Raw genomic sequence first — 23,686 nt, 5'->3', positions numbered from 1 at the left:
GGTTCTGTGGAATATAATTGGCAATAAGAAGAAAAGAAACCTTATCAGACACAGTGATCACCTCTGATCCCAGTTCCTCAGGAGGCTGAGGCAGGAGGATCTCAAGTTCAAGGCCAGCCTGGGCAACTCAGTGAGACTCCCAACAAAATTTTAGAAAGGACTGGTGATGTCGCTCAGTGGTAGAGCCCTTGCCCAACATTCGGGAAGCCCAGGATTCTGTTGTCAGTACACCCCCTCAAAAGTGTCACTTTCGGGGATGAAGTGAGGGGGGTCGATCTTCCGGACTCTTACCTCAGCCTGGGCCAAGAGAGGTTAAATGATTTCCCAGGGAGGGACAGGAACCAGGGCCCAGAGAGGGGCAGCTTCCTGCCCACAGCTATCCAGCCAGGAGGCTCCAAGAGCCTCAGCCTCAGCTCCCAGAGTTCAAACGTGCGTGAGGTTCCAGCCCCAGCCCCGGGCTGACCCCTGGCCGTCTCCTCTTTCTGACTTCTCAGGGAAAAAAAAAATTAAAACAACACAGGCCCGGAAGCATCCATCATGTGCTGTCCATCTCGGGCCAGAGAGGCAGGGGTCAGCAGGGAGGTGACCTCCAGGCCTCCGTGGAGGCCAGGATCCGGTGGGGCTGGGGGTAAGAGGCTGGAAGTTTTCCCACCCTGAGATTTTCCTGCATCAACCCAGGAGGGCGCCCTGGATGCCGCCGGCCCCACCCCCCACCTCCTTCCTCTCTTGACGCGGCTTCCCGGCCAAGGATGGATGGGCGGGGAGGCCATGCCAAGGTGCACCCACCAGGACCAGAGTGGACAGGATGATGGTCCCTGCTCAGAGTGGCCCAGGGCCGGCCTCAGAGCCACACAGCCCAGGGACTTGGAGTCAACGGGTGGCCGGCAGCTGCGGTGGCCTCCCGCAGCCTCCACTGCCCTTCGTGACAGCTGGACCCCAGCCTGGCCTTGGACGGGTGAGAAGCCTTGGCCCTGGGCCCTGCCCCCATCCTTCCTCCGCCACACTCAGGACTCAGCCCTTCCTAGTGTTAAATAGAAACCTCTTTATTCTAAGTATCGAACATTCCTTAATACGTTGGATGGGGGCCAGACCTTGAGGTGAGGGGAAGGGGGGGCTGGGATATTTTTGTAGAACCTTCCAGAACACCACCCTTACACAGGGCTGTGGGGGAAGGGAGCCCTGGCAACGCGCTCCTTGGCCTTGGGAGGGCCTTTGCTCCCTCTGGCCTCTGCTTCCCGTCGGTGGGAGAGTTTGGGGCTGGCGGAGGGGACCTCACAGGCTCTTCCCACCCCAGGGCTCTGTGGGCCGGGCAGCGAGTCTCGGGCAGTGGCACAGGGGCATGGCGTCTCAGCAGCAAAGTGGGGGGCACTAAGGCCGAGGGCTGGGAGAGCCTCAGCGCTGGGCCCGGGGCCTGGACAGGGACAGAGGCCGAGGCCGCAGGGGCAGACAGGCCAGGCTGGGCCTGGCCAACCGGGACAGGGGGAGGCGGCCCACGGAGAGGGGGAGGCTGAGGCAGAAAGAAGGGCGGGGCACGGGGATGTCCGAGAAGAAGGCCCGATCCCGAGGGGGCGACAGGGCTCCCCCCTCACAGAGTTCCAGGTCCCGGGCCACGGCCAGGATCTCCTGGCGCGTCGCAGTGTTGTGCAGTCCGCGCACGTCGAGGAGGGCCGCCACGTGCTTCCGCCTGCGGGTAGAGGAACGCACAGGGTCGCAGGGGTCCTGGCTCTGGACGCCCATCCAGTCCACCTGCAGACCCCACCTGAGTCCCTCCCAACACAGAATCTGGAGCCCCCTGGCCCTGTTGTCCGAATCGTCTCCTCCCCTAGTCTTTCTCCGGCCAACCATTGCGGAATCCTCCCCTGTGAGCCCAGATGGACAGCACAGTCAATTTCAGAACATTCCTCTCCAAATGCAGCACAGGGGTCTTCCTGTTCACCCCAAGTCTCAGCTGCTGGTTAAAATTAACCTTCAGCCCCAATTTAGCTCAGCTCTCCTAAATTTCCATCCTGGTATCCTTGTAACTACTGGATCCCACAACAAACCCTGAGCTTCTCCTTCAGGGTCCGACCAATTGGCTCCACGATCATCTCCTGTGTCCACCCAGAACCGTGCACCCACACTCCACTCCTAGCTCTCACCTTTCCCTGAGGCCAGGACTGAAACCTTCATTCCAAACTCAACTCAGCGGCTCTCTATTTGGATCTCATTCTAGAACTTTCATTCCCAAATTTGAACCTAGAATACTCAGGACCTTGTCTCCGGCCCCCACACCCATGCTCCACCAAAATTCCACCCCAGGACTAGAACTCACCTGGGGGACTCTCACCCCCATCAGAAGCCTCAAAATCAACTCTATTCTGTAACATTCTTCCCTAAATCCTCCTTCCCCTCCATTCCCCCCTCAACTCCGAAACACGGCCCCAAGTGAATCTCCAGAGCCATCACATATTTCAATTCAAGACGCTGAGCCCAACACTCATTTCCAGAACTTTCACTTGGTGCAAATCTCTGAGGTTTCCACAGCCACCTCTGACCCACCTCCGTGTCTTCATCTTCCCACATCCTGAGTTTGTAATCCTTGCAGCTCCCAAACACAAATCCCAAACGTGGCTCAAGAACCTTCAGCCCCAGCCAAGCTCCAGAACATGGCTTTGAAACTAGTCCTCTCAGCCCAGCCTGTGAACTCTCAGATTTAGCTTCAGATTCAAGTTGGGATCCACTACCCACAATTCAAGTTCAGAAACTCCAAACCTGGAGGAATGCTGGAACCCTTAGGGCTCCAGGCCTTCCTAAGGATGTGACTCCCGCCCCTGCCCCCACTAGGGATCAGTTCCAGACTCCTCATCCTCAACCTGGAACCCAATCCTGCTTATGCCTCACCCTGGTTTCTGTGGGGCTTGTCCCTCTGAGTGGAGAAGGTCTGGGGGCCAGAGCACTGTGAGCCCATGTGCTGCCAGATTCAGGTCCCCTTTCCACTTGCTAAGTGGGATATTTGGGAAACTGAAATTTCTGCGTGTAGCAGATGAGTGACTAACTGTAACTGGACCTCTTGCACAGTGGGCGTGCAGGATGCGCATTTAGGACCGACATACAGACTCCGCAAACTGCCCGGAGTAATGATGCCGACCAATTCCCCCAAGAATTCTAAGAAAACGGCACTATTATCCCCAGGGAGCAGATGAGGAAACTGAGGCTCAGAGGTCACATAGGAAGGAAACGGCCCACCAGGATTTGGATGGCGCCTGCGCCTGCCACTGTCCCAGTGCGTGTGCGCCCGCGTGCCCGTGCCTGTCCCCGTGTCCCCCGCGGCTCCCCTGCCGGGCCGGCCCTTCCTGCCTCCCAGCGGCCCTGCGCCCCCCTGCCCTGCCTGGGCTTCCTGTGACCGCCTGTTTGTTTGCGAGTCCTGGTGGCGGTGGCGGCAGCGGCGGCAGCGTCAGGAGGAGGGAAATCGTATTAATAATGCCTTGGTTCCAGCAGGAAACGGCCGTCAGACACGCTCGCCGCCTCCCTCCCTCGCCCGGGGGCAGGAAACGCAGGGACGGATGCCAAGGCCGCCAGAGACGGGCAGGCGGCGGGGCGGGAGCGCAGGCGGCGGGCGCTCACCTGATGTCTGGGTAGTCGCGCACCAGCACCCCCACCTCCACCTGGATGCTGGGCGTGTCTTCCAGCTGCAGGACTTCAGCCAGGTGCGGCACCACGGCGTCCAGCCACGAGGCCTGGGACTCCTGGGGGTGGTGGGGTGCAGGGCTCACATCTCAGTTCAGTGCCCCCTCCCAGAGCCACCCTCCCAGGACGGAGCGTCCCCTGCTCTGGCTTCTCCTGGCCTTGGTTTTTCCCATCTGTACAAAGGGTCAGAAGACCGGCTGGCCGGGGGTTATCTGGAACCTTCAGATATTTGAAGGACAATCCATAATGTAATCTATACCCGGTTTTGCAGATAATCGGGAGCTGGGCCACATGACTCGAAATCTATTCCAAGTTTGCAAAATGTTGCCATTTGGGGAAAACTGGATAAAGGGTACAGGGAGTTCTGTGCGAGCTTTCTTACAACAAGTGCATGTGATTCCACAATTATCTCAAAAAAGTTTCCAAAAAAAAAAAAAAATTCCAAGGACTCCAGGCTAGAAACCAGAACAGTAGTTGACTGGGGACCTTCCAGTCCTGATGGCTACAAATGGGTTCAAACAAGATTTGGTGGCTTAACATTCTTAGATTAGGAGACGTTAGGGTTCCGAGTTTCTGTCCGGTTCTGTTTGGGCTCATAATCATGGTTAACGTTCAGGGGTGTCAACGCTGCCAAGGGACTGCCCTAAGCATCGCACAGGAACTAAGCGATCTAACCCCGCAACAATGGGTGGGGATCGTTATTTTATTCTGCACCTGAGGCCAGCTCAGAGTCCCTGCAGCCGGAAAGCCCGGGTCCGCGCCAAGGTCACTACGCGCTAAGCCTCGCGGTCCGCCGAGAGTGGTCTTTGAGTCCTGGGAGGGACTCTGGGGAGCCAAGGGCAGCCCTGGCTCGGGGCCCCCACTCACCAACCGCCTGAACAGCCTCTGCAGCTGCGCCGCGTCCTCCCGGAGCCTCCCGGCCATGCGGCTGCGGGTCCGCGCGGAGCGACAGTGCAGGCGCCCGCGGAGCAGCGGCCGCACGTACTCGACCAGGGCCCGCCGGTGCAGCTCCGCCACCAGCGCCTGCGGGAGGCGGGAAGCAGGTGCGAGGGTGTGAGCCCCACCCGGCCGCCCCGCACCCCGCCGGGCCCAGGCTGCGGGACCCCTTCCCCCAACTCCACCGCCTGCGCCGGCTGCAGGCGCCCAACCCTCCGGTGCCCACGGGCGCCCATTCCTAGCCCTCAGCCCTCAAGCAGCCCTGCGGACCCCCACCCGGCGGCCCTGTCCTACCCGATGATGCCCTCCCAGGCCCCTTATCCGTCCCCACAGCCCGCCTAGGGGCCCCGTCCCAGCATCTCCTCAGTCCCCAAGTTCTACCTTCAACATCCCCACTCGGGCTGCACCGGACCCCCACACCCATCCCCAGGAGCCTCCCCTCCGGCCCCAGCAGGTGCCACCTCTCTGGCCCCGCGGAGCCACTCCCCACCTCGAGGGGGTCTCCCCCAGATCCTTGCTCCCCTCACCCGCCCTTCTCCCCACCGCAGGCCGCACACCTGGTAGGGCTCATCCTGCATCCTGCGCAGTGCCAGGGCCTGAGCGCCCAGCGTGCCCACGATGCCATCCAGGGCCTCCGGGCTGCTCAGCCACTTCCGGCGCATCAGCTTGTTGAAGTATGGCTGGGTGGGACAGAGTTCAGGGAAGTCACCGCTCTCCTCCTTCCCCCTCCCTCTTTCCTCAGGAATATGATCTCTAAACCCTGCTCAGAGCTTAACCTAGGGTGTGGGGGGTGTGGGGACACAGCAGCAGGAGGAGACAGCCCCCACCCCGTCCTCCTGGGGCTCACAGTCCAAAGGGGAGGCAGACTGGTCCCCAGACAATAACCCAGAGCTGGCAGGGCCACAACAGGGGAACCAGGGGTTTAGGAAGCCTAGAGTCCATGGTGGGCTGACCCAGCATGTGAGTCAAGGAGGGCTGCCTGGAGGAGGAGGTCAGGCCCTGACTCTGGCCATGGTTAGGAGCATGAGAGGGAACTGTTCATTCAGAGGGAACAGCATGCCAGTCAGAGCACCAGGTAAAGGTCCCTGTGGCTGGCCAGACCATCGGCACAGTTCTCCAGGTTCCCGAGACAGGAAACTGGGGACCCTCATTCAAAATCACCAAGAACTTTAAGGCAATGACAGCAGACCTTTAGGGAAGCTTGGACCTAAGTGTGTGTTGGGAACTGTGCGACTCTGGGGCCCACACCAGTGGCTTTTTCCAGGCACGTGGCTGGGGATTGGAGAGAAGGGTCTAGATGGCAGGGCTGGAGCACACAGGGCCGTGCCAGCTTTCACACTAGGGAGCACTAGGGAGCCATGGCAGGTTCGGGACAGGGCAGAGGAGAGGGTTAGGTTTGTGCTCTACCCAGATTAACGGGAGGAGGCAAGACTGGGCAGAGGCAGAAATTAGGGAGGAGGCTGAAGGGGAGCACAGAGGAGAAGAGGGAGGGAGAAAGGAGGATCCAGGTGGCAGAATTCACAGGCGACAGTTAGTGATTCTGGCCGCGAGAGAGGGAGTGTCTGGAAGGGCCTAGGGATGGTGGCAGTGGGTCTGTGCCTGAGATGGAGGCAGGGAGGCTCAGGGGACACAGGGGCCGTGAGGTGCTGACACACGGGTTGATGTCCAGGCATCTGCAGCAGGCTCCATCCCGTGCCCCCCTTCCTCCCCTCCCACCTGACAGCGGCCCGTTTCCTGCCTCCAAAATGGGGCCCCCCTGTCAGAGGCGCACAATACCCAGGTGTGCACACTCACATGTGGGCCATTCCCTCGTCACACGGCTGTCACACTCACACCAGTGCATGGTCTGGCTTTGAGTCCATCTCTCCTAGTCTCTGTCTCTTCCCAGTGTCCCTCTGTCTCTGTCCCTCTGTCTCGCCAATCACCCTCCTTCCCCTGTCTCCCTTAGTCTCATCCTCCCTCTGATTGATTGAGATGGAGGACTTGAGCCAGTGGCCCAGGCCTGCTCCACACAGCAGGAGTGAGATGGGAATTTAAGGAGCAGACCCCCGTCTGTCTGCATCAGCTCCAAGTCTGCTGGGGCCGGGGCGTCTGTATAAAATGACACCGTTAGCGGGGCGCCATGGCGCACACCTGTGTTCCCAGTGGCTTGGGAGGCTGAGGCAGGAGGATTGTGAGTTCAAAGCCAGCCTCAGCAACTTAGCGAGGCCGTGACCAACTCAGTGAGACCCTGTCTCTAAATAAAATATTAAAAAGGGCTGGGGATGGGGCTCAGTGGTTAAGCACCCCTGGGTCCAATCCCCAGTACCTCCAAAAAATGACACTGTTGGTTATATTTGTTTAAAAAGGATTTCTTATGGTTGGGAGATACAGCCTAAAGTGTTGGTAGATGTGAGGGGATTTTAACAGAATTCAGTGGGGTGGGGCCAGGGCTTTGGGAGACAAATGTAGCAGGGAGTGGGGAGGGGGAGTCTCAGGGGTTCTGGTTTTTTAAAGAGACGAGGTTCTCATCATGTGATCCAGAACTCCTAGGCCCAAAGGAGCCTCCTGCCGCAGCTTCCTGAGTAGCTGGGACTCCAGGTGCGGGTCTGTGTGCCCCACTTAGTGGAGCTTCTGTTTTAAGTGATCAGGGAAGGTCTCATTGAGAAGGTGACCTTTGGGTCAAAATTTAAAAATGGTGAGACAGGGAGCTACGGGGATATCAGAGGGAGAGCATGCCAGGCAGAGGGAGTGACAGATGCAAAGGCCCAGAGGCAGGGATGTGCCTGCTGTGGGCAGCAAGAGGCTGGCAGGGCCTGAGTGGAGCAAGGGAGGAGTGAGGTACAAGGTGACGAGGTCTGGGACACTGTGTGGGGCCCTGGGACCGTGGACGGGTTTGGCTTTTGCTCTGAGTGACTTGGGAGGCATGGGAGGCTCCTGGCAGAGGTCTGCTGTACCTGTAGTGAAGGCCACCTCCATGCACCTCCCCACGCGCTCTGGTGCTGGCTCCATGCACTCCCACACCTGGGGACCTAGCCCCTTGGGGGGACACAGGGACCCAGAGATGCACAAATGGGACCCCAGGGACCAGGAGAGCTGGGCATGGATTTGGGGGACCTCAGTGTCGAGGGCTCCACCCCAGCCCCCTCCTGCTGGTGGCTGTCTGTCCTTCCCCCGCCACATCCTCCCACCTCTTCCTTCCTGCACCCCCCTCTGCCCCCCAAACAGCGCAGGCATGGCCATCACCCCCACCTCGGCCTGCTTCCTGAGCCCTGGGTCATGGGCTGAAGGGAGCTGCAGAGGGGGGGCTGCCTGCACTGGCACAGCCCCCAGCCCCTGGCGCACTCACCTGCAGCTCCTGGAACAGCATGTCAGCCAGAACGCGGTGGCACAGCCTGGTCACGCGCTCCAGGGAGCTGGCGGAGGCCTCCCGGGCAGGCTCGCTTTCAGGGGGGCCCACCCTGGCCAGGCGCTCGGCCAGAGCCCTGCAGGGACCAGTGAAGCCGAAAGTCAAGGGGCCCGGCACCTCGGCCCACTCCCGGCCCCAGCCTCCCCAAGGTGGGCCCTGTTTTATGGGGTGCACGAGTGACAGGTCAGGTGGGGGGCTCTGGGGAAGGTCTAAGGCCTGAGAAATGTCAGGGAAAGCCTGGGGCTGGGTGTCTGCAGGGTGTGCAGGGTCTAGGGAATGGGGTGCTCAAGGACTCTGGGGTGTTGGGCTGGGGGTGCAGAGGCCTGGGAGATCCCGGGGGATGTCTGGGAAGCTGGGAATATCTAGAGGAGACTGGGGCGTTCCAGGCAGAGACTCGGGAATTTCAGGAAGCCGGGGACTATGTGGGGGCCGGGGGATGTTAGGAGACTAAGGGGTGTCTGGGGCTGAGGGTGTCAGGAGGCTGGGGACATCAAGGGTCTAGGGAATATGGGGGAATTAAAGAGGTCTCTCTGGGTCTCTGTTTCTCTTGGTGCTTTGTAGATGGAGGTGAAGAGGCCTCCATTCTGTCCGTGGTTCTAAACTTAGTCTGCAATTCTGAATTCTCCCTCTCATTTCTGTCACTGTCCCCTGGACCCTCTCTGCAGATCTCCTTCTGGGAACATGCCTGCCCAGAGGCCCCGCACTTACAGGGGATGACAAGCAAGCAGGGTTCTTCCCTGGAGCTGTGGAATCACATGTCCATCCACTGGGGATGATTAAACCAGTGACGGTGTGGGCAAGCACAGAATGTGGTTCCCATATCAAAAAGGAACACGGTGACCTTTTTTCCTTTTGCAGAACAGGGATGGAACCCATGGCCTCCAGGGTGCTAGGCAGTGCCCTACCATAGAACCCCTCCAGGCCCTGGAGCATGGGGACACTTTAAAGCATCAGTGGGAAGATCCCCAAGCTGTTAGGAAGTATTCCACTATCTGTGCGGTCAGCCCAGCGTGTCCACATGCTCCGCACCACGGATTTAACCAACCGTGGATGGAGAAGATTCAGAGAAAAAAATGCACCCGTAGCAAAACACGTAGATTTTTTCTTTCATCCTTCCCCAAACAATACAGCATAGCAGCTATTTAAACACAGTCACCATCGTATTAGGGATCATAAGTCATCCAGAGATAGGGTCAGGCATCAAGGAGGAAGTTTGGAGGTTCTATGCTAACACTTCACTTAAAAAAAAAGAAAAAAAACTAGGGGTGCTCAACCTAGGAGCCACATCCCCAGCCCTTTTTAAAAATATTTTTTTTTTAATTTAGAGACAGGGTCTTATTAAGTTGCTTAGGGCCTTGCTCAGTTGCTGAGGCTGGCTTTGAACTGGTGATCCTCCTGCCTCAGCCTCCCAAGCTGCTGGGGTTACAGGTGTGTGCCCCTGCACCTGGCCAACACTACACATTTTATATAGGGGACTGGAGTGTCCATGGATTTGGTATCCACAGAGGGGATGAAGGGGGCAGGGAGATGTCCTGAAACCAATCCCCACCATGGATACAGAGAAAAGACTTCATGAAACAGGAAGGGGGGCGGGAGCAGAAGGAAGGAGGAGGGGAGGAAGAGAATATATATGTATATAGTTAAATAGATTCACTTGTATTTGTATAAATATGTGTGCACATTCATATATACACTTATTTATACCTGTTACTGGTAAATATTTGAAATGCCCCCGCAAAACACACACACACACACACACACACACACACACACACACACACACATACTAGTTGTCCCCAAATGGGGAGGAGGGGAGGCGGGAAGACTTATTATTTCATATATTTTCATGTGAATGTGTTACCATTTGTTTTAGATGTTCATGCACCATTATTTCACTTATTTATTTATATGTGGTGCTCAGAATCAAACCCAGTGCCTCACACATCACAGGCAAGTGCTCTACCACTGAGCCACAACCTCAGCCCCATGTGTCACCATTTTTTAAAAGTGCCATTGAAGAGCTGGAGGTACGCAGCTCAGTGGTAGAGATGTGCCTAACAGGTACGGGGCCCTGGGTTCAATCCCTAGCACCAATAAATAAATCAATTTAATCAAATTCAATTTAAAACAAGTTAATAGTCAGGCATGGTGGCACACACCTGTAATCCCAGCAATTTGAGAGGCTGAGGCAGGAGGATTGAAAGTCTCAGGCCAGCCTCAGCAACTTGGCAAGACTGTCTCAAAATAAAGAATAAAAAGGGCTGGGATGTGGCTCAGTGGTAGAGTGACTGCTGAGCATATGTGAGGCCCTGGGTTCCATCCCCAGTACCAGGGAAGGGGCTGGAAGGAAGTTAATTTTTAAAAAAGCAAAATAAAAAGAAATATAGAAATGCACGCAATTCTGGAGCCTTTGAGTCTGGCTTCCAGGTTATCTATTATCCTAATACTTCAGTATTCTGATTACTCTATAATTCTAATTTGTGATTCTATGTGTTACTTTTTTTCTAGAACTCCCATATTGTATGTTCTCAGGTCCCATGTGCATGGCCCCCTGGGTCAGCCTTGAGATTCCCACCCAGGACCTGGACACTCCAAATCAGCTGTCACCCAGAACAGGCGCCTCCACAGCCCGACGATGCAAGTGCGCTCACCTCAGTGGGGGCCCACAGTTGACCAGGGAGATGGTCCTGCTGATGTAGGTGTCAGAGGGCAGCTCCCGGATTCCTGGGTGCTCATGGAATCTCTCCACGCGCTGTTGGAAGCTGGGGGGAGAAGAAGGGGCCGTTGGCATGATAGGGCCCCTGGCCGAGCACTCAGCCTTTCAGTCTGCGACCCTGATCCCTCCCGGGCCCCTCTGCCCATCCTTACTCCTCCTCTATAAGATCCCAGGTCCCCCGTACCCAGCCCCAGCCCCGCCCCCCGCCTCCAGCCCCGCCCCTCGGTCTGCAGACCCCCTACCTCTGCAGGAACTCTGCCAGCCCCCCCAGGCAGCAGTGTGCCATCCGCTCCCCAAATTCCTGGCTGATGCGGGGCGCTCGCTCTGTGTGCTCTTCCAGGAGCTGCGTGGGCCACAGGAGAGAGGTGAGGTGGGGGCAGGCACAGCTGAAGGGCGCCCCTTCTCCTCCCGCCTCCTACCTCGCACACGTCCTGGGCCAGGCTGCTGGACCAGTCCGCCGAGTCTGTCCAGTGCTCCTCATCTTCCTGCAGCACCCGAAGAAGGGCTGCCCGCGTCTGAGCCTGGAGGAGGAGGAACACGGGAGGCAGGCGGGAGGCAGGGGACGCCGGTGGGTCTTTCTCTCTCATCCACCAGGATCCCCTACCTCTGGAGCCCCAGAGGGTTCTGGATTTTACCTACAGACCCTAAGCTGAAGGTGATGCTGGGGAGAGGGACTGAACCAGAAAATCTATTTAACCCTTTCCGTTCCTAAGTCTGTGGTTTGGAGCTTTTATACTGAGTCTGTGGGTTAAGCTTCCTCCATCTCATAGGGGTCTATATTTTCACTGCGTGAGGGAGCTAAAACTCTGCTCCCAGAGTTTTAATTAGTTCAAGACTCAGACTCTTGAGATTCAAGAACTCCAAAGGCTTACGCAGCATCTCTCGTTCTCTGGTCCAGTGGATTGTCTTCAATTCAATAAGCTAGCCATGTGATTTCTGGACTCTAGACTCTGGGGTTACAAGGATCAGATTTCTGTGGCTGGGGCAAGATTAGCATCAGCCAATAAATCCCACTGTGGCCAGGCCAGGCCGGTTGGCTGGGGCCGTTCTGTTATTTACTGCATTCACTATCAGCGCAGCCATGATAAAAAGATGTTTTGGTATTGCACAACATGTTTGCATTCCTGAGCTGATGTTCTGTGACAGCTTTCTCCTGATCTAAGATTTGAAGGGTCCAAGGTTATGGAACCTGTATAGACAGTCTCTTCTTCAGGGCTCTGGTGCTTGGCACAGAACATGGAACGGAAATGACCAGGGTGGGCTGGCTGGCATGTCTATGGCCTTTGACAGAAGTCAAAAGTTCACAAAGAGAAAGGGAGATGGAAATAGTGAATGGAGGAGGGGAGACCCCCCCAAGCCCACTGTGACCCCTTCCTCTCTACAGAGCAACTCCAGCCCCAAATCACCAATGCCAAGTCCCAGGTACCTTGACATCTGTGACACATTCATCCTCCAAACCACGAAGAGTCCCAGGGGAGAGAAGGGGGCCCAGCTCCCCATTCTCCAGGGCGACCATGTCCACCAGCCCTAGGACCTCCCTGGAAAGTGGGAGATAAGAGACAGGGAGATCTGTGAGAGGAGGGGCTGGGCAAAGGGGCCCACCTGATGACCTCCCACCGTGTTTGGGACCCTGGGCCACTCCCTTCCTCTTTCAGGGCCAGCTTTGCTCATCCCTCAGCGGAAGTCCTTGCCCTGGCTCCAGATCTCTGAGTCAGCTCCCTGATGGATGGTGTCCGGGCAAGACTTACAGGGGTCAAGTCTAGGCTTGCTGATCTGACACGCAAGGCCTCTCCCACAATCTACTTAGTCAGACAGAGGCTCCTTTCTGCCTCTGCTTCTAGGTCCTGCTTCTCTCCTGGCCTCAGGGGCTCCCCAGTCCAGCCCCCGTAGTCCTCCTCCTACTTCCCTGCATGCCTGGGCTGAGCAATATCACCACAGTCAGGTCACCCCTACTCCAGCCTACCCGCACCTGACTTCTGCTCATTGCATCTGCATGAACAGAAAAGCCATCTCCCCACAGGGGCGGGGCATGAACCATGTCTCACTGCTCCTGGAAGCTTTCCAGACCCCCACCCTGCCTCCACCTCTCCAGATGGTCTGGGAGCATCCTTGACGGGGAGGAGAAATGGGGACGACAGGGTCAGTGCTGGTACCACTGCCCTCTCATTCTTCTGATGACAACTTCCCAAACCCCTCACTCACCGAGGTACAATTTGGGGTGGCAAACTCCCCTCTCCGGGAGAGGATATGTGACCAAATGTAACTCATCACCAAATTCCATTCCCCCACCACAAGAAGGGTAAGATTAGGATGCAAAGGTCAGTGGCTATAAGATTCTAGGCCTGGGAGGGTCAGTCATGTCCAGGTCTCAGCACCAAGAGCGGGTGAGGCTAAGGTGTGGGATTTGAAGGCTCACAAGGTGCTAAGAAAGAGCCATGAATTCCACAGTTCAAAGATAGGGCGAGTTAACAGCCCTAAGATGGAAAGAGAGAGAGCAGCTAGAATTCTAAGGGCCAAAAATAGTCAAGTTGAAGGTCAGTTCTGCCAAGGTTCTAGCCCTGGAACAGTCCAGGGTGCTAAAATTCTAGGGCGGGAAGTCTGAACAGCTAGGATTCTAGCTGTGTAGGTGTCATCCCTGCTACTTTTCTGGACTGGAAGAGTCCACCGTGCTCAGCTATCAGGACTGCTATGTCAAGGTTGTGAGATGTGTGTGTGTGTGTGTGTGTGTGTGTGTGTGTGTGTGGTGCTGGGGATTGAACCCAGGGCCTTGGGCATGCAAGGCAAGCACTCTACCAACGCAGTTATTTCCCCAGCCCACGATTTTAGAACTGAAACAACCTTTGGTGTGAATGGGTTCTGGGTCAGGAAGTGTGGTGGGTGCCAAAGCCTAAGGACAGGATTGTCAATGTTACTAAGGTTCTAGAAGCGTGTCCATGATGGGTCTGGGTCTGGAAGGATCAATGGTGCTAAGATCCCTAAGAGTGTAAGTGTCCATATTGTCCAGGGGCTGGGACTAAGGTGAGAGGTGACAGCGCTGAGATTCTAGGATTGTGCTGAGGCCTGAATAGTCAATGGTGCTATGGTGTCTGGTTCTAGGACTGAAGGGCTGGCGTTTCAAGGTCCCTAGGATCTGAGGAGGCCAGGGTGGGGCTGGGGCTCTGTGCAATCTTACAGCGGCGGTCCCGCTCACCTGGGGTACACCTGATTGTGCCAGTGCAGCAGGGCGTAGCGGTCCGCCAGCGGCAGCCTCCGGCGGGCGGAGGCCCCCAGCCACTCTGCCAGTGCGCCGTGATAGCCGCGCAGGTAGACGCCAAAAGCGCCCAGGCCGGCGGGGTAGGCGGGTGCCAGGCGGCCGCGCACCACGGCCATGTCCTCCAGCAGCCGCGCCCGCAGAGCCTCCAGCTGCCCGGCCAGGCCCCCGGGCGCCCCGGGCGCTGCCGCCTCCAGGCGCTCTCGCGCGGCTCGGGCCACGGCCTCCGCCCAGCGGGCGCGCAGCTTGCGGGCCGCCCCGGGCCCCCGGCGCCCATCGGCCGCCTCCTCCTGCACCAGCACCTGGCCCAGCTGCGCCACTGCGCCCGCCCCTGCGCCCGCGCCGGGCCCGGGTCCCGCCAGCGTCTCGCGCACCAGCGCCCACAGCTCGCGCTGCAGGGCCTCGTACAGCAGCGCCACGTCCCGCGCTCGGCGGCCCCCGCTCGCGCCCTCAGCCACCGGCGGCCCTGGCGCGCCCCCCGACGACGCCAGCTCCTCCGCCTCCAGCTCCAAGATGTGCTCGTCGGCCCGCGCCAGCTCGCGCTGCTGGATCAAGCTCAGGATCTCCAGCACTGTGGGGAAGAGGGAGGTCAGGGCGCCCGCCCGAGGCCCGGCCCGGGGACGGGTGGCTAGGAGAGGACGCAGGGATGGGTTCCGCGAAGGGGCAGGCGAGGGGCAAGGTGGGGGAGGAGGGGAAGGGAAGTGGAGTGCGGGTGGGAGAAAGTGGGGACCAGGCTGGAGGAGGAAGTCAAGAGAGGGTGGAGGGAAGATGGGGGTCCGGGGTGGGGGAGGGCAGGGGTGGAGGGCCGGGAGGTGAGGTGACAAGAGAGAGGGCCAGGGCACCAAGGAGGTAGGGGGCAGGAGCTTTGAAGGTGGGAGAGGAACCTGACCACGGGATGTGGGGGCCACAAGACTACAAGGTGTCAGATGAGGAAGAGGGTGGAGAGGAGGAGGGGGAGGCCCGGGGAGGGGTGCGAGGGGGAGGGGCGGGGAAGAAGGGAAGGGTCCAGGGGTCAGGGGATCCAGAAGGGCTTTAGGCAGAGGGAAATGTGCCTCAGGGTTGGAGGGAGGGATGAGAACTGGGAAGGGGGGGAAATAGAGGAGGGTCCCGGAAGGTGGAGGGCTGAGCCAAGACACAAGCCAGGTGAAGGGTGCCAGATGGAGACCACCAGGAGGCGGGGCAGAGCAGGGAGAGGGAGAAAGATGAGGGGACGGTAGATGGGGTCTTGGGGGGTTGGCATGGCTGTCGGGGTAAGCTGGCACTTTGGAAATGTTACACGCGCCCCGGGAAAGGGAGTCATGGGGTTGGGAGGCTCTGGCCAAGGCAGAGGGAGGGTCCACGCCAGGAGTTACCCTGCACCTCCCCCTCCACTTCCTCCCTGGCAGAGAAACTATTTCCTGGCCAGCGCTATTTCTGCCCATCCGTTTCCAGAAGGCAGGGGCTCCAGTCACCCCCTCCTCACCTCCCTGCAGTGCCCTCCCAGTCCCCAGGGAGCAGGGGCCGAAATAGCCTCTGGCCAGGATGTGGAGGGCATCAGAGGACAGAAGGGGCTCTGGGAGGTCCCCAGCACAACAGCATCATGGGCCTGGGGGGAGGGCTGGGAACAGGGTAGGGGCTCAATCAAGGTGGGGCTGGGGACAGTGCTGACTAGAAGGATGGAGTGTCCGAGATGGGACCAGAGGAGGATGGGAGAGGATGGGGTTGGGATGAGCAAGCCCGGCATTGGGACCAGGTTAGGAATCTGCAGAGGGGAACAGGAAAGGAATCCAGAGTGGCATGGGGTGGGCTGGGATCTGGGTGGGCTGGAGGGAGGTGCAGGTGAGCTCAGAGGGCCCTGAGTCCGAAGATGTTGCTGGGACCCGAGTTGAGATTGGGGCCCGGAATGTGGATGGAGTTGAAGGTGGAGGGTGAGGGTGGGGTTTGGGTTTGGGAGTGGGGTGGGTGCAGAGGGTACTAAGGAGGTTGAGATTGGGGTTGGGGTTGAAATTGGGGGCTGGGGAAGGACTGGGTGGTACAGGACTGAGTGAGGAGGGGCAGGAGGGAGTGGAGGGTGGGTGCTGAGCTGGGCCTGGGGCTAGGGTCAGGAGTGAGACCGGTGGGGGAAGGAGTGAAACCAAACATGGGGATGGGATTGGGGTGGAAGGGAGTGGAGGCCTGGGAGTGGAATGAGGTGGACCCACTCAGGGCTGTCAAGGTGTTGGGCAAAGAGATGACTTTAAAGACGCTGTTTGAAGAAGGGGCACAGGCTCTGATACAAAATAGAGACCCACACAAGGGGGCTGCAGTGAGTGCCCAGTGGGTACAGAAAAGCACCCAGGGGGACCGTGAGGCCTGGCCTAGGGATGGGTTGACCGGGCACAGGATGAGATGGGCTGGCGATAGGGATTAAGTGTGCCAGCCCTCCCCCTCCCTCAAAAGATATCAAGTCTGGAACCCAGCACTCAAAATGTGACCTTCACTGGAAATCGGGTCTTTCCAGAGGTTATAGGGTCATAGCCCTTAATCCAGTATGTCTTTATAAAAGGGGGAATTTAGACACAAAGACACCGAGAAGAGGGGAGGGGGAAAGGCAGCAAAGTGAAAGATCCGCCTGATCCCCCACCCCCGGGAAGGCCAGAGCTTGCCGCCTGATCCCCCACCCCCGGGAAGGCCAGAGCTTGCCGGCAGGAGGCTCCAGGCAGTATTTTTTGTTGTTTGAAGCCACCCAGTTGTGGTACCTGGGAAAACCCTCCTGCTGGTGCTTAGATTTGGGTGGATCTAGTTAAGGGTGATGGTGGAGGTTAGGCAGGGTAAAGAGGTTGAAGGTCACATGGGGACATGAGTTACCTAATTGAACTTCAAGGTGTAGATTGGGGATGGAGTTAGGATTGGGTTCAGAGTGGGATGGGAATGAGACGGGCCTGGGGTCAGGGAGGGCCACGGGGTTGAAAGCAGATGCTGGAAATGACGGAAGGTTGAGTGAGGCTGGAGAGGGAACCCGGTGGAATAGCAGGTGGGGAGAGGATGGGACCCCAGTTGTGTTGGGGTGTGGCTCAGCGGCACAGCGCTTGCCTTGCATACTGGAGGCACTGGGTTCGAGCCTCAGCACCACATAAAAATAAATGAAAACATAAAGATATTGAGCTGGTGTATAACTAAAAAGTTAGTAAAAAAAAAAAAAAGAATAGTGGGGATGGGGGTCGGGTTTCACTTGGTGGGGGATGAGGGGGAGATGGAGGGTCAGGACCTCCCCACTCACCTGACAATGGCTCCTTCATCTTTGGGGGCTCTGGGACCTTGGGTGGGGGCTCAGGAGCAGCTTCCCCGGCTGGGACCACCCTCTCAGCCAGGGATGCCCGCCGAGGCTTGGGCCCACGCCCCAGGCGCAGGAAGGCCAGTCTCCGGGCAGCCTCCCCAGGCCCCTCCTCGTCACTGTGGGCGCGTGTCCCCTGCAGCCGGGCCAGGAGGCCAAAGTCTGCTGAGCTCCTTCGGAGCCCTGGGGGCAGCACGCGGCCCAGGAAGGAGCGCGGTGGCCCATCCCCGGGACTGCCTACCCGTCGGCCTGGGGCCCAGCCCAGCCGGAAAGGGGACAAGCCTGCCAGCTTCTCCAGGGTGGCGCGGCGGTGACAAGACGTTCCATTGGGCAGAGTCCCCAGCTCCCCAGATTCTTCTTCCAGCCCTGGAATGTCCTCGAAGGGGTTCCGAGAGGACCTCAGGGGCAGAGTCCCTGCCCGGGGCACCTTAGGGTCTGCCACCCCTAGGCTCTTCAGGATGGGCATTTTGACAGGCGGGCACCTGGGGAAAAGAATGACCAGGGAGAGTGATGACCACTTTGGCACGTGGATGTGCCAAGCACGTTGTGGGAGGCCTGATCTGAGCTCTTAGTACCCCCTGAACCTCACTGGGGGGGTGGCACGTACGATTCCATGATCCTGCAGGGGGCAGTCTCTCCAGGCTGCACATCCGGGCACCTGCCTGGGCCCCTTTGCCACCTCCCCTGTTCACCTGGGGCCCTGTCCCCTCTGCCTCCCTCGTCCCTCCAGCAAACACTTCCTAGGAAAATCCAGATCCTCAGGGACAAAAGGAGATTGGTGGTTGGAAGGGGCTGGGGAGAGGGGCTGGGAGTGCCCTCCAAGGGGTATAGGGTTTCCTGTGGGACATGAACGTGGCCGGAACTACAGAAGTGGCCAGTGTGCTAAACGCCACCGAATTGCACACTTTACATTGGTGGGTTTGGTTTTGTGTATTTGAACAAAATTAAACAACAAAACCCCTCACTAGATCTATGGACCCCTCCTGTGCAGGTGTTAGGGACACAGTGGTCACTAAGGCAGACCTGGTCCCTGTCCCTGCAGGGCTCACAGCTTCCTGAATCCTGCCGGCTCCATCTCCAAGTCTCTCTCTCCAGTCACTGGTGTCTCAGGTCTGTCCCTCTCCCTTCCGTGGCCCCTGCCCAGCCGAGCCCTGCCCACAGCTCTGCCCCAGATCCTCCCTGGACTCCGGCCTCTAGTTCTGACATCTCCTAGACCCCTCCCCGGCTCCTGACCCTTCCATGGCTCCCCCGTGCCTGGAGACAAAGCTCAGGCCCGTCCCCACAGCCGGTGTTGTCCCCATTGCTGTCCCCCCCCCCCCGACTTGGGACTCCCTGGGTGTCAGCCCTGCAGCTCGTCTACACAGAAGCCGGGCCTCAAGCTTCAGGACTCGGTTTCCCTGCCCCACTCCTCCAGGACACCTTCCCCCATCCCGAGGCTGGGTCAGAACCCCTCAGGGCTCCCAGAACCCCTGGCTCCCTCATGCCAGCCCTGCCCCCCCAGTCATCACCGTCTGGGGACAGATCTGTTTCCCCACTGGACTGGAGCCCCGGGAGGGCAGGGCTGTGGCTGTCTCAGTCACTGCTGCGGTCCCAGTGCCAAGCGCTGGGCGGGCGCTCGGGGAATGGGTGCTAGCAGGAAGCAGAGGAAGGAGGAGGCAGACTGTCCCTTCCTCGGGTGGCGGGTCCTTCTGGAAGAGGTCAGTAGGGAGCAGGCCACAGGGTTCAGGGAGACTCGGAAGAGCACTCTTTAAAATGATGAAATAGGGCTGGGCTGCAGCTCAGAGGAGGCGCTTGCCCAGCAAGTGTGAGCCCCGGGGTCCATTCCCAGCACTCGTGAAATGACCAACTAACTGAATTCATGACTGAAAGTTTTCAAATGACAAAGTAGTCTGACCATTCAGAAAAGTGTAGAAAACAAACTTAATAAACACCCCTGTGCTCCCAGCTACATCTAATGCAACCCTTTGTTCTATTTGCTTCAGGGGCTTTTAGTGGTGGCGCATGCCTGTCATCCCAGCGGCTCAGGAGGCTGAGGCAGGAGGATCCCAAGTTCAAAGCCAGCCTCAGCAACTTAGTGAGGCCCTAAGCAACTCAGCGAGACCCTGTCTCTAAATAAAAAATAAAAAGGGCTGAGGATGTGGCTCAGCGGTTTAGCGCCCCTGGGTTCAATCGTGGGTACCAGATTGATGCAGTGAGTGTGTGTGTATGGGCGGGGGGACAAGTAACAGCTACTCCCTGGTCCTCTCCTGGGTCCCCCTCCATCTCCTTCTCCCAAGGAAATGGAAAGGTGCTGTCCCTCCATCAGGTAGACTTGGATCTCCTGCCCCATGCATTCAGAAATAATGTCTTGCCTCACATAGTTTCAGCCACTTTAAATTACACACTTGTGTCTTGCAACTTAATGGAGTTTTGTTGCTGCTGTTTTGTTTTGTTGAGATGGGGTCTCACTTGACTGGACTGGCCTCAAAGTCCTGGGGTCAGTAGTCCTCTGTCTAAGCCTCCCAAGTAGCTGTGACTCCAGTCATGGGCACCCTGCCCAGCTGGTTTTTTTTTTCTTTTGTTCAAACTACAAATTTGTGAGATTTACTCACATCCACCATTTATTTTAAGAGCTGTATGATATTCCATTGTGTCACTATGACGAGACGCAGTTAAATAAAGCATCAGGCATTCACCGGTTCTCATATTGCTGACCTGTAGTTTTTGTTTTGTTTTGTATGGGATTGAACCCAGGGGCTTTTACCATACACTGGGCGCGTTTCATTATTTTTTTATTTTGTTTTTCATCAGGGCCTAATTAAGTTGCTTACGGCCTCGATAAGTTGTTGAGGCTGGCTTTGAACTTGAGATCCTCCCATCTCAGCCTCCCAAGCTGCTGGTAGTACAGGCGGGCGCCACCACATGCGGCCCACGGGTTGTTTTCAATGGTCACATGGTTCTGTGCACCTGAGGGACAGGTCAGCACAGTGCAGCGTGCACAGATGGATGAGCGGCCAGGTGCTGGGGTCCTGACGGGCTGGGCTGGCCACAGGGTACCTCTATCTGTGGTGACCCCTCCTTCCCCCATTTCAGTCTCTGGACTTCACTTGTGCTTCTTAACCTCTCTGTTTCTAGAAACACCTTTAGTCTCCATAGTCCCCTGCCCCCAGGGTGGGCAGTTGTCATGGCAACCCCTTGCTGGGAGCCCCCGTGTCTGTGTGCACTCAACCCCCCCGAAGTACAGCAGTGTTCCCAGGTGCTGATTGCCCTCCTCTTCCACACTGGCTTCCGCATGCCTCGTCCATCATCCCCCCAAACTGCCTCCCACATCCCTGCAAACTGTCTCCACCCCTCACCCCCATGTCAGTGTTGGCCACACTAGCTCTTTTGTTGGTACCAAGGATTGAACTCAGGGGCGCTCCACCACTGAGCCACATCCCAGCCCTATTTTGTATTTATTTAGGGACAGAGTCTCACTGAGTTGCTTAGTGCCTCGCTTTTGCTGAGGCTGGCTTTAAACTCGTGATCCTCCTGCCTCAGCCTCCTGAGCTGCTGGGATTTTAGGCGTGGGCTATCACGCCTGGCCCAGACTAGCTTTGACACTCCCCGGCCAGCTCCTATATCCCCCCAGACTGAATCCAGTACCCCCCCCCCAAATTATTTCCAGCACTCCCCAAACACGGCACCAAGGCTTGCCCCCAATGGGTCCTGACTGTCCCCTTCCTGGCTCCAGCACCCGTCTCTGCCAGCTGACTCCCGACATCCTGCCCTCTCCAGTGCCCTGTCGCCTCCAGTGCCGGAGCCCCTGACTCACTTCCCAGGCATCCCGCAAGCAAGCCCCCTGCCTCCCGGCTGGCTCCCCCGCAGGATGTCTCGGCCACCAGAGCTTCCCTCTTTGGGCCCCTCCTCCTCTTCCTCGCTGCCCCCAATCCCCCACAGCCACCCTCACCTCTGTTTGCAGATTCCATCACTACCTAGTCCCCAGCATCTACATTGGAGCGCTGTCCTCACAGGTCACATGTCCCCAAACCCGAAGCCCATGATACCACCCCAGTCTGATCCTCGCCCCAAACACAATCTCATCTTCGGCGTCTCCAATACCGGCCGATCCTGTGTCCCGTCCTGGAGACGCTGTGACTTCCCGGCCTCAGTCTTCCCATCTGCATTCAGAGCACATCCGACCCAGGGGCTCCTCTCGCCTCCAGCAGTGGTCGGGGCTCTCCAAGGCCCCCGGAGCCCCCAAGTCCTCGGGCGAGCTTCCCCCTGCCCGTCTCCTCTGCCCTCCCACTGGCACCTACCAGCGCCGGCCACTCTCGGCCCCCAGCCCCTTCTTGGTTCAAGGTGCAGGTTGCAGGGGCCACCAGTCCAGGTCACCTCTGGGCTGTGCTTCTTTGAAGGGACCCCAGGGTGTGTCCCCCTCCCCGCTGCACACTCACCTCTGTCCTCGGTGCCTGTCCCTGTGTCCCCACTGCTGTCCTGTCCCCAGGCTACTTGGGCCAGGGCTGCTGAGAGCTTAGATCTGGGGGGGGGGGAGGCTTGGAGGAGGACAATTTCCTGTCAGGAAACCCCTCCCTCTCTGGGGCCAGGGGCGGGAAGGACTCATTATCTGTCTGCCCTTTTAGGCAGGCTGCGGTTGGCCTGGGAAGGACAGGCCCACAGCAGTCCCCACCCTCACCCCCCCCAGGCCGGAATCCACCCGCCCCCTGCCTGTTCTTCACGCCTCCCGAGGTGACAACACCATCCTGGGCACCCCGGGAGACACCCCGCCCTGGACTGGAGCCCAAAACCTCTCTCCAGCCCAAGCAAAGCCCGAGGCCTTGGACAGAGAAGCCTGTGGACATTTCCAGGGGAGCCCCCCACACCTGGGGTCTCCTGTGGTGAGGTGAAGACTGGGAGGAAGCCTGCTGGTCGGGTGGGTGCTGGGCCTGGGGGGGTTATTGCTTTGCCCAGGAAACTGCCCGGCCCCCCCCTCGCTGTCTTCCTAGTCTCAGTTCCAGACCCCCCGCCGCCCAGCCCCGCTCTGCCAGGCCCCAGCTGATCTGTGGGCTCCTGAAACCATCAGATGTGCCTGCCCTGCGTCTCCCGCTCCAATGTCAACCTGGCAAAGCAGACTCAGTCCACGGTGCTCATGGCCCACCGTAGGCCACTGAGCCACATTCCCAGCCTTTAAAAAATAGACATTTTATTAGAGTTGCTTAGGGCCTCCTTAAGTTGCTGAGGCTTGCTTTGAACTCCACTTGAGGATCAGCCTCCCGAGCCACCAGGATTACAGGTGTGGGCCACGGCACCCAGCTAGGGTCTTTTCCTGTGTGTGTGTGGGTGGGGGCTGCTGGGGATGGAACCCGGGGTCTCCTGCAGGCCAGGCAAGCTCTCTACCACCAAGAGCAGGCCAAGGCTGTTTCTAGGTTTACTCAGTGTTCACCCTGGAACAAGTGTTCACTGGCCGGGGTGAGGTTGTGGTGGCAGATGGTCAGCAGTTCCTCTCTGAGCTCAGTGGACACTGAGGCTAGGGGAAGTGGGTCAGGGGTTAAGATTCCAAGGTCTGAAGGCCCCACTTCAAGGACAATAGGCTGTGGGGGAAGGGCTGGTTGGGTGGGGGGGCAGGAGGGGAAGGAGCAGGCCTCAGCCCCCCCACCCACTGTCCGTCAGCCTCTGCAGGAGGACCTGGGGTCACCAGTAGCCCATCGTGGGCTGTGACCACTGTCAGATCCCCTGCCCCCTCTTTTTTAATTTAAAAATTTTTTGAACTCTATACTCACATAGCACGAAATTTGCCCTTTGAAACATAAAATTCAGTGGGTTTTAGTTTATTCACAAGGAAACTGGAGGCATCACCATTAATTCCAGAACATTCACATCATTCCCCAAGGAATCCTGTACCCATTACAGGCACTCCCAGCCCTCTTTCCCCTCAGCCCTTGACAACCACTAAGGATTTGTCTCTAAGAATTTGTCTATTTTGTACATTTCTTGTGAACGGAATCATTTTGGATCTGACTTCATTCACTAAACATATGTTTTCAAGGTTCATCTACTTTGTAGCTTTCTCTGTGTAGGCCTCACTTTTCCCCATCTTGGAAATGGGGTGGGAACAGTTCTGAGGAATAGGGGCACAGGGGTGGGCCCCAAAAGTGTGTCCTGCAGGTGTGGGGAGGCATGTGCTGCCCCCGTGTGGTCCACTGGAGGACTGCAGCTGTCTGGGCTAGAACTGGGAAGGGCTTGGGAGAGGTGGGTGGTGTCTGACCCCCTTATTCCACCCCAGGATCCCACTCCTCACCCCACAGAATCACTAAGCTTCTAGAACCCATCCTGAACTCTCCCCCACCGTCTTTGCCACTGTCCTTAATACTCCTTAGGCTTCACGTGCTGAATTCTGATAATAATGAAGTTCTAATCCAGGTCCTGGGAAGCACTTGACTTTAGATATCCTCCTTGATTGGTTGCACACTGCAGTTGCTG

General features: G+C 57.9%; 1 protein-coding gene across 1 annotated transcript; it reads right to left on the bottom strand.

Moving 5' to 3' along the window:
- Nucleotides 1-1,092: 1,092 nt before the first annotated feature.
- Exoc3l2 (exocyst complex component 3 like 2) lies at nt 1,093-21,697 on the bottom strand. The gene is made up of 12 exons (XM_026403861.2): nt 21,664-21,697; nt 17,195-17,730; nt 13,897-14,527; nt 12,133-12,244; nt 11,126-11,227; nt 10,949-11,049; nt 10,642-10,752; nt 7,931-8,066; nt 5,160-5,282; nt 4,534-4,689; nt 3,604-3,725; nt 1,093-1,684 (listed from the first exon to the last, which is right to left on the bottom strand). The coding sequence occupies exons 2-12, from the start codon at nt 17,712-17,714 to the stop codon at nt 1,393-1,395; spliced, it is 2,406 nt and encodes an 801-aa protein (XP_026259646.2). The 5' UTR covers nt 17,715-17,730; nt 21,664-21,697; the 3' UTR covers nt 1,093-1,392.
- Between the last annotated feature and the right edge of the window lie 1,989 nt (nt 21,698-23,686).

Source organism: Urocitellus parryii, chromosome 15 (genome assembly GCF_045843805.1).
Source record: "Urocitellus parryii isolate mUroPar1 chromosome 15, mUroPar1.hap1, whole genome shotgun sequence".
Taxonomy (NCBI): domain Eukaryota; kingdom Metazoa; phylum Chordata; class Mammalia; order Rodentia; family Sciuridae; genus Urocitellus; species Urocitellus parryii.
This window is presented reverse-complemented; position numbering and strand designations above follow the sequence as displayed.

What these genes read in the sequence shown, in the direction of transcription:
- Exoc3l2 (XM_026403861.2), bottom strand. Translation starts at nt 17,714, where the DNA reads ATGCCCATCCTGAAGAGCCTAGGGGTGGCAGACCCTAAGGTGCCCCGG. An exon ending in AACTGTGGGCCCCCACTGAG is followed by an intron (nt 8,067 to 10,641) that starts GTGAGCGCACTT and finishes TGGTCCCTGCAG; the next exon opens with GGCTCTGGCCGAGCGCCTGG. An exon ending in TGCTGTTCCAGGAGCTGCAG is followed by an intron (nt 5,283 to 7,930) that starts GTGAGTGCGCCA and finishes TGTCCCACCCAG; the next exon opens with CCATACTTCAACAAGCTGAT.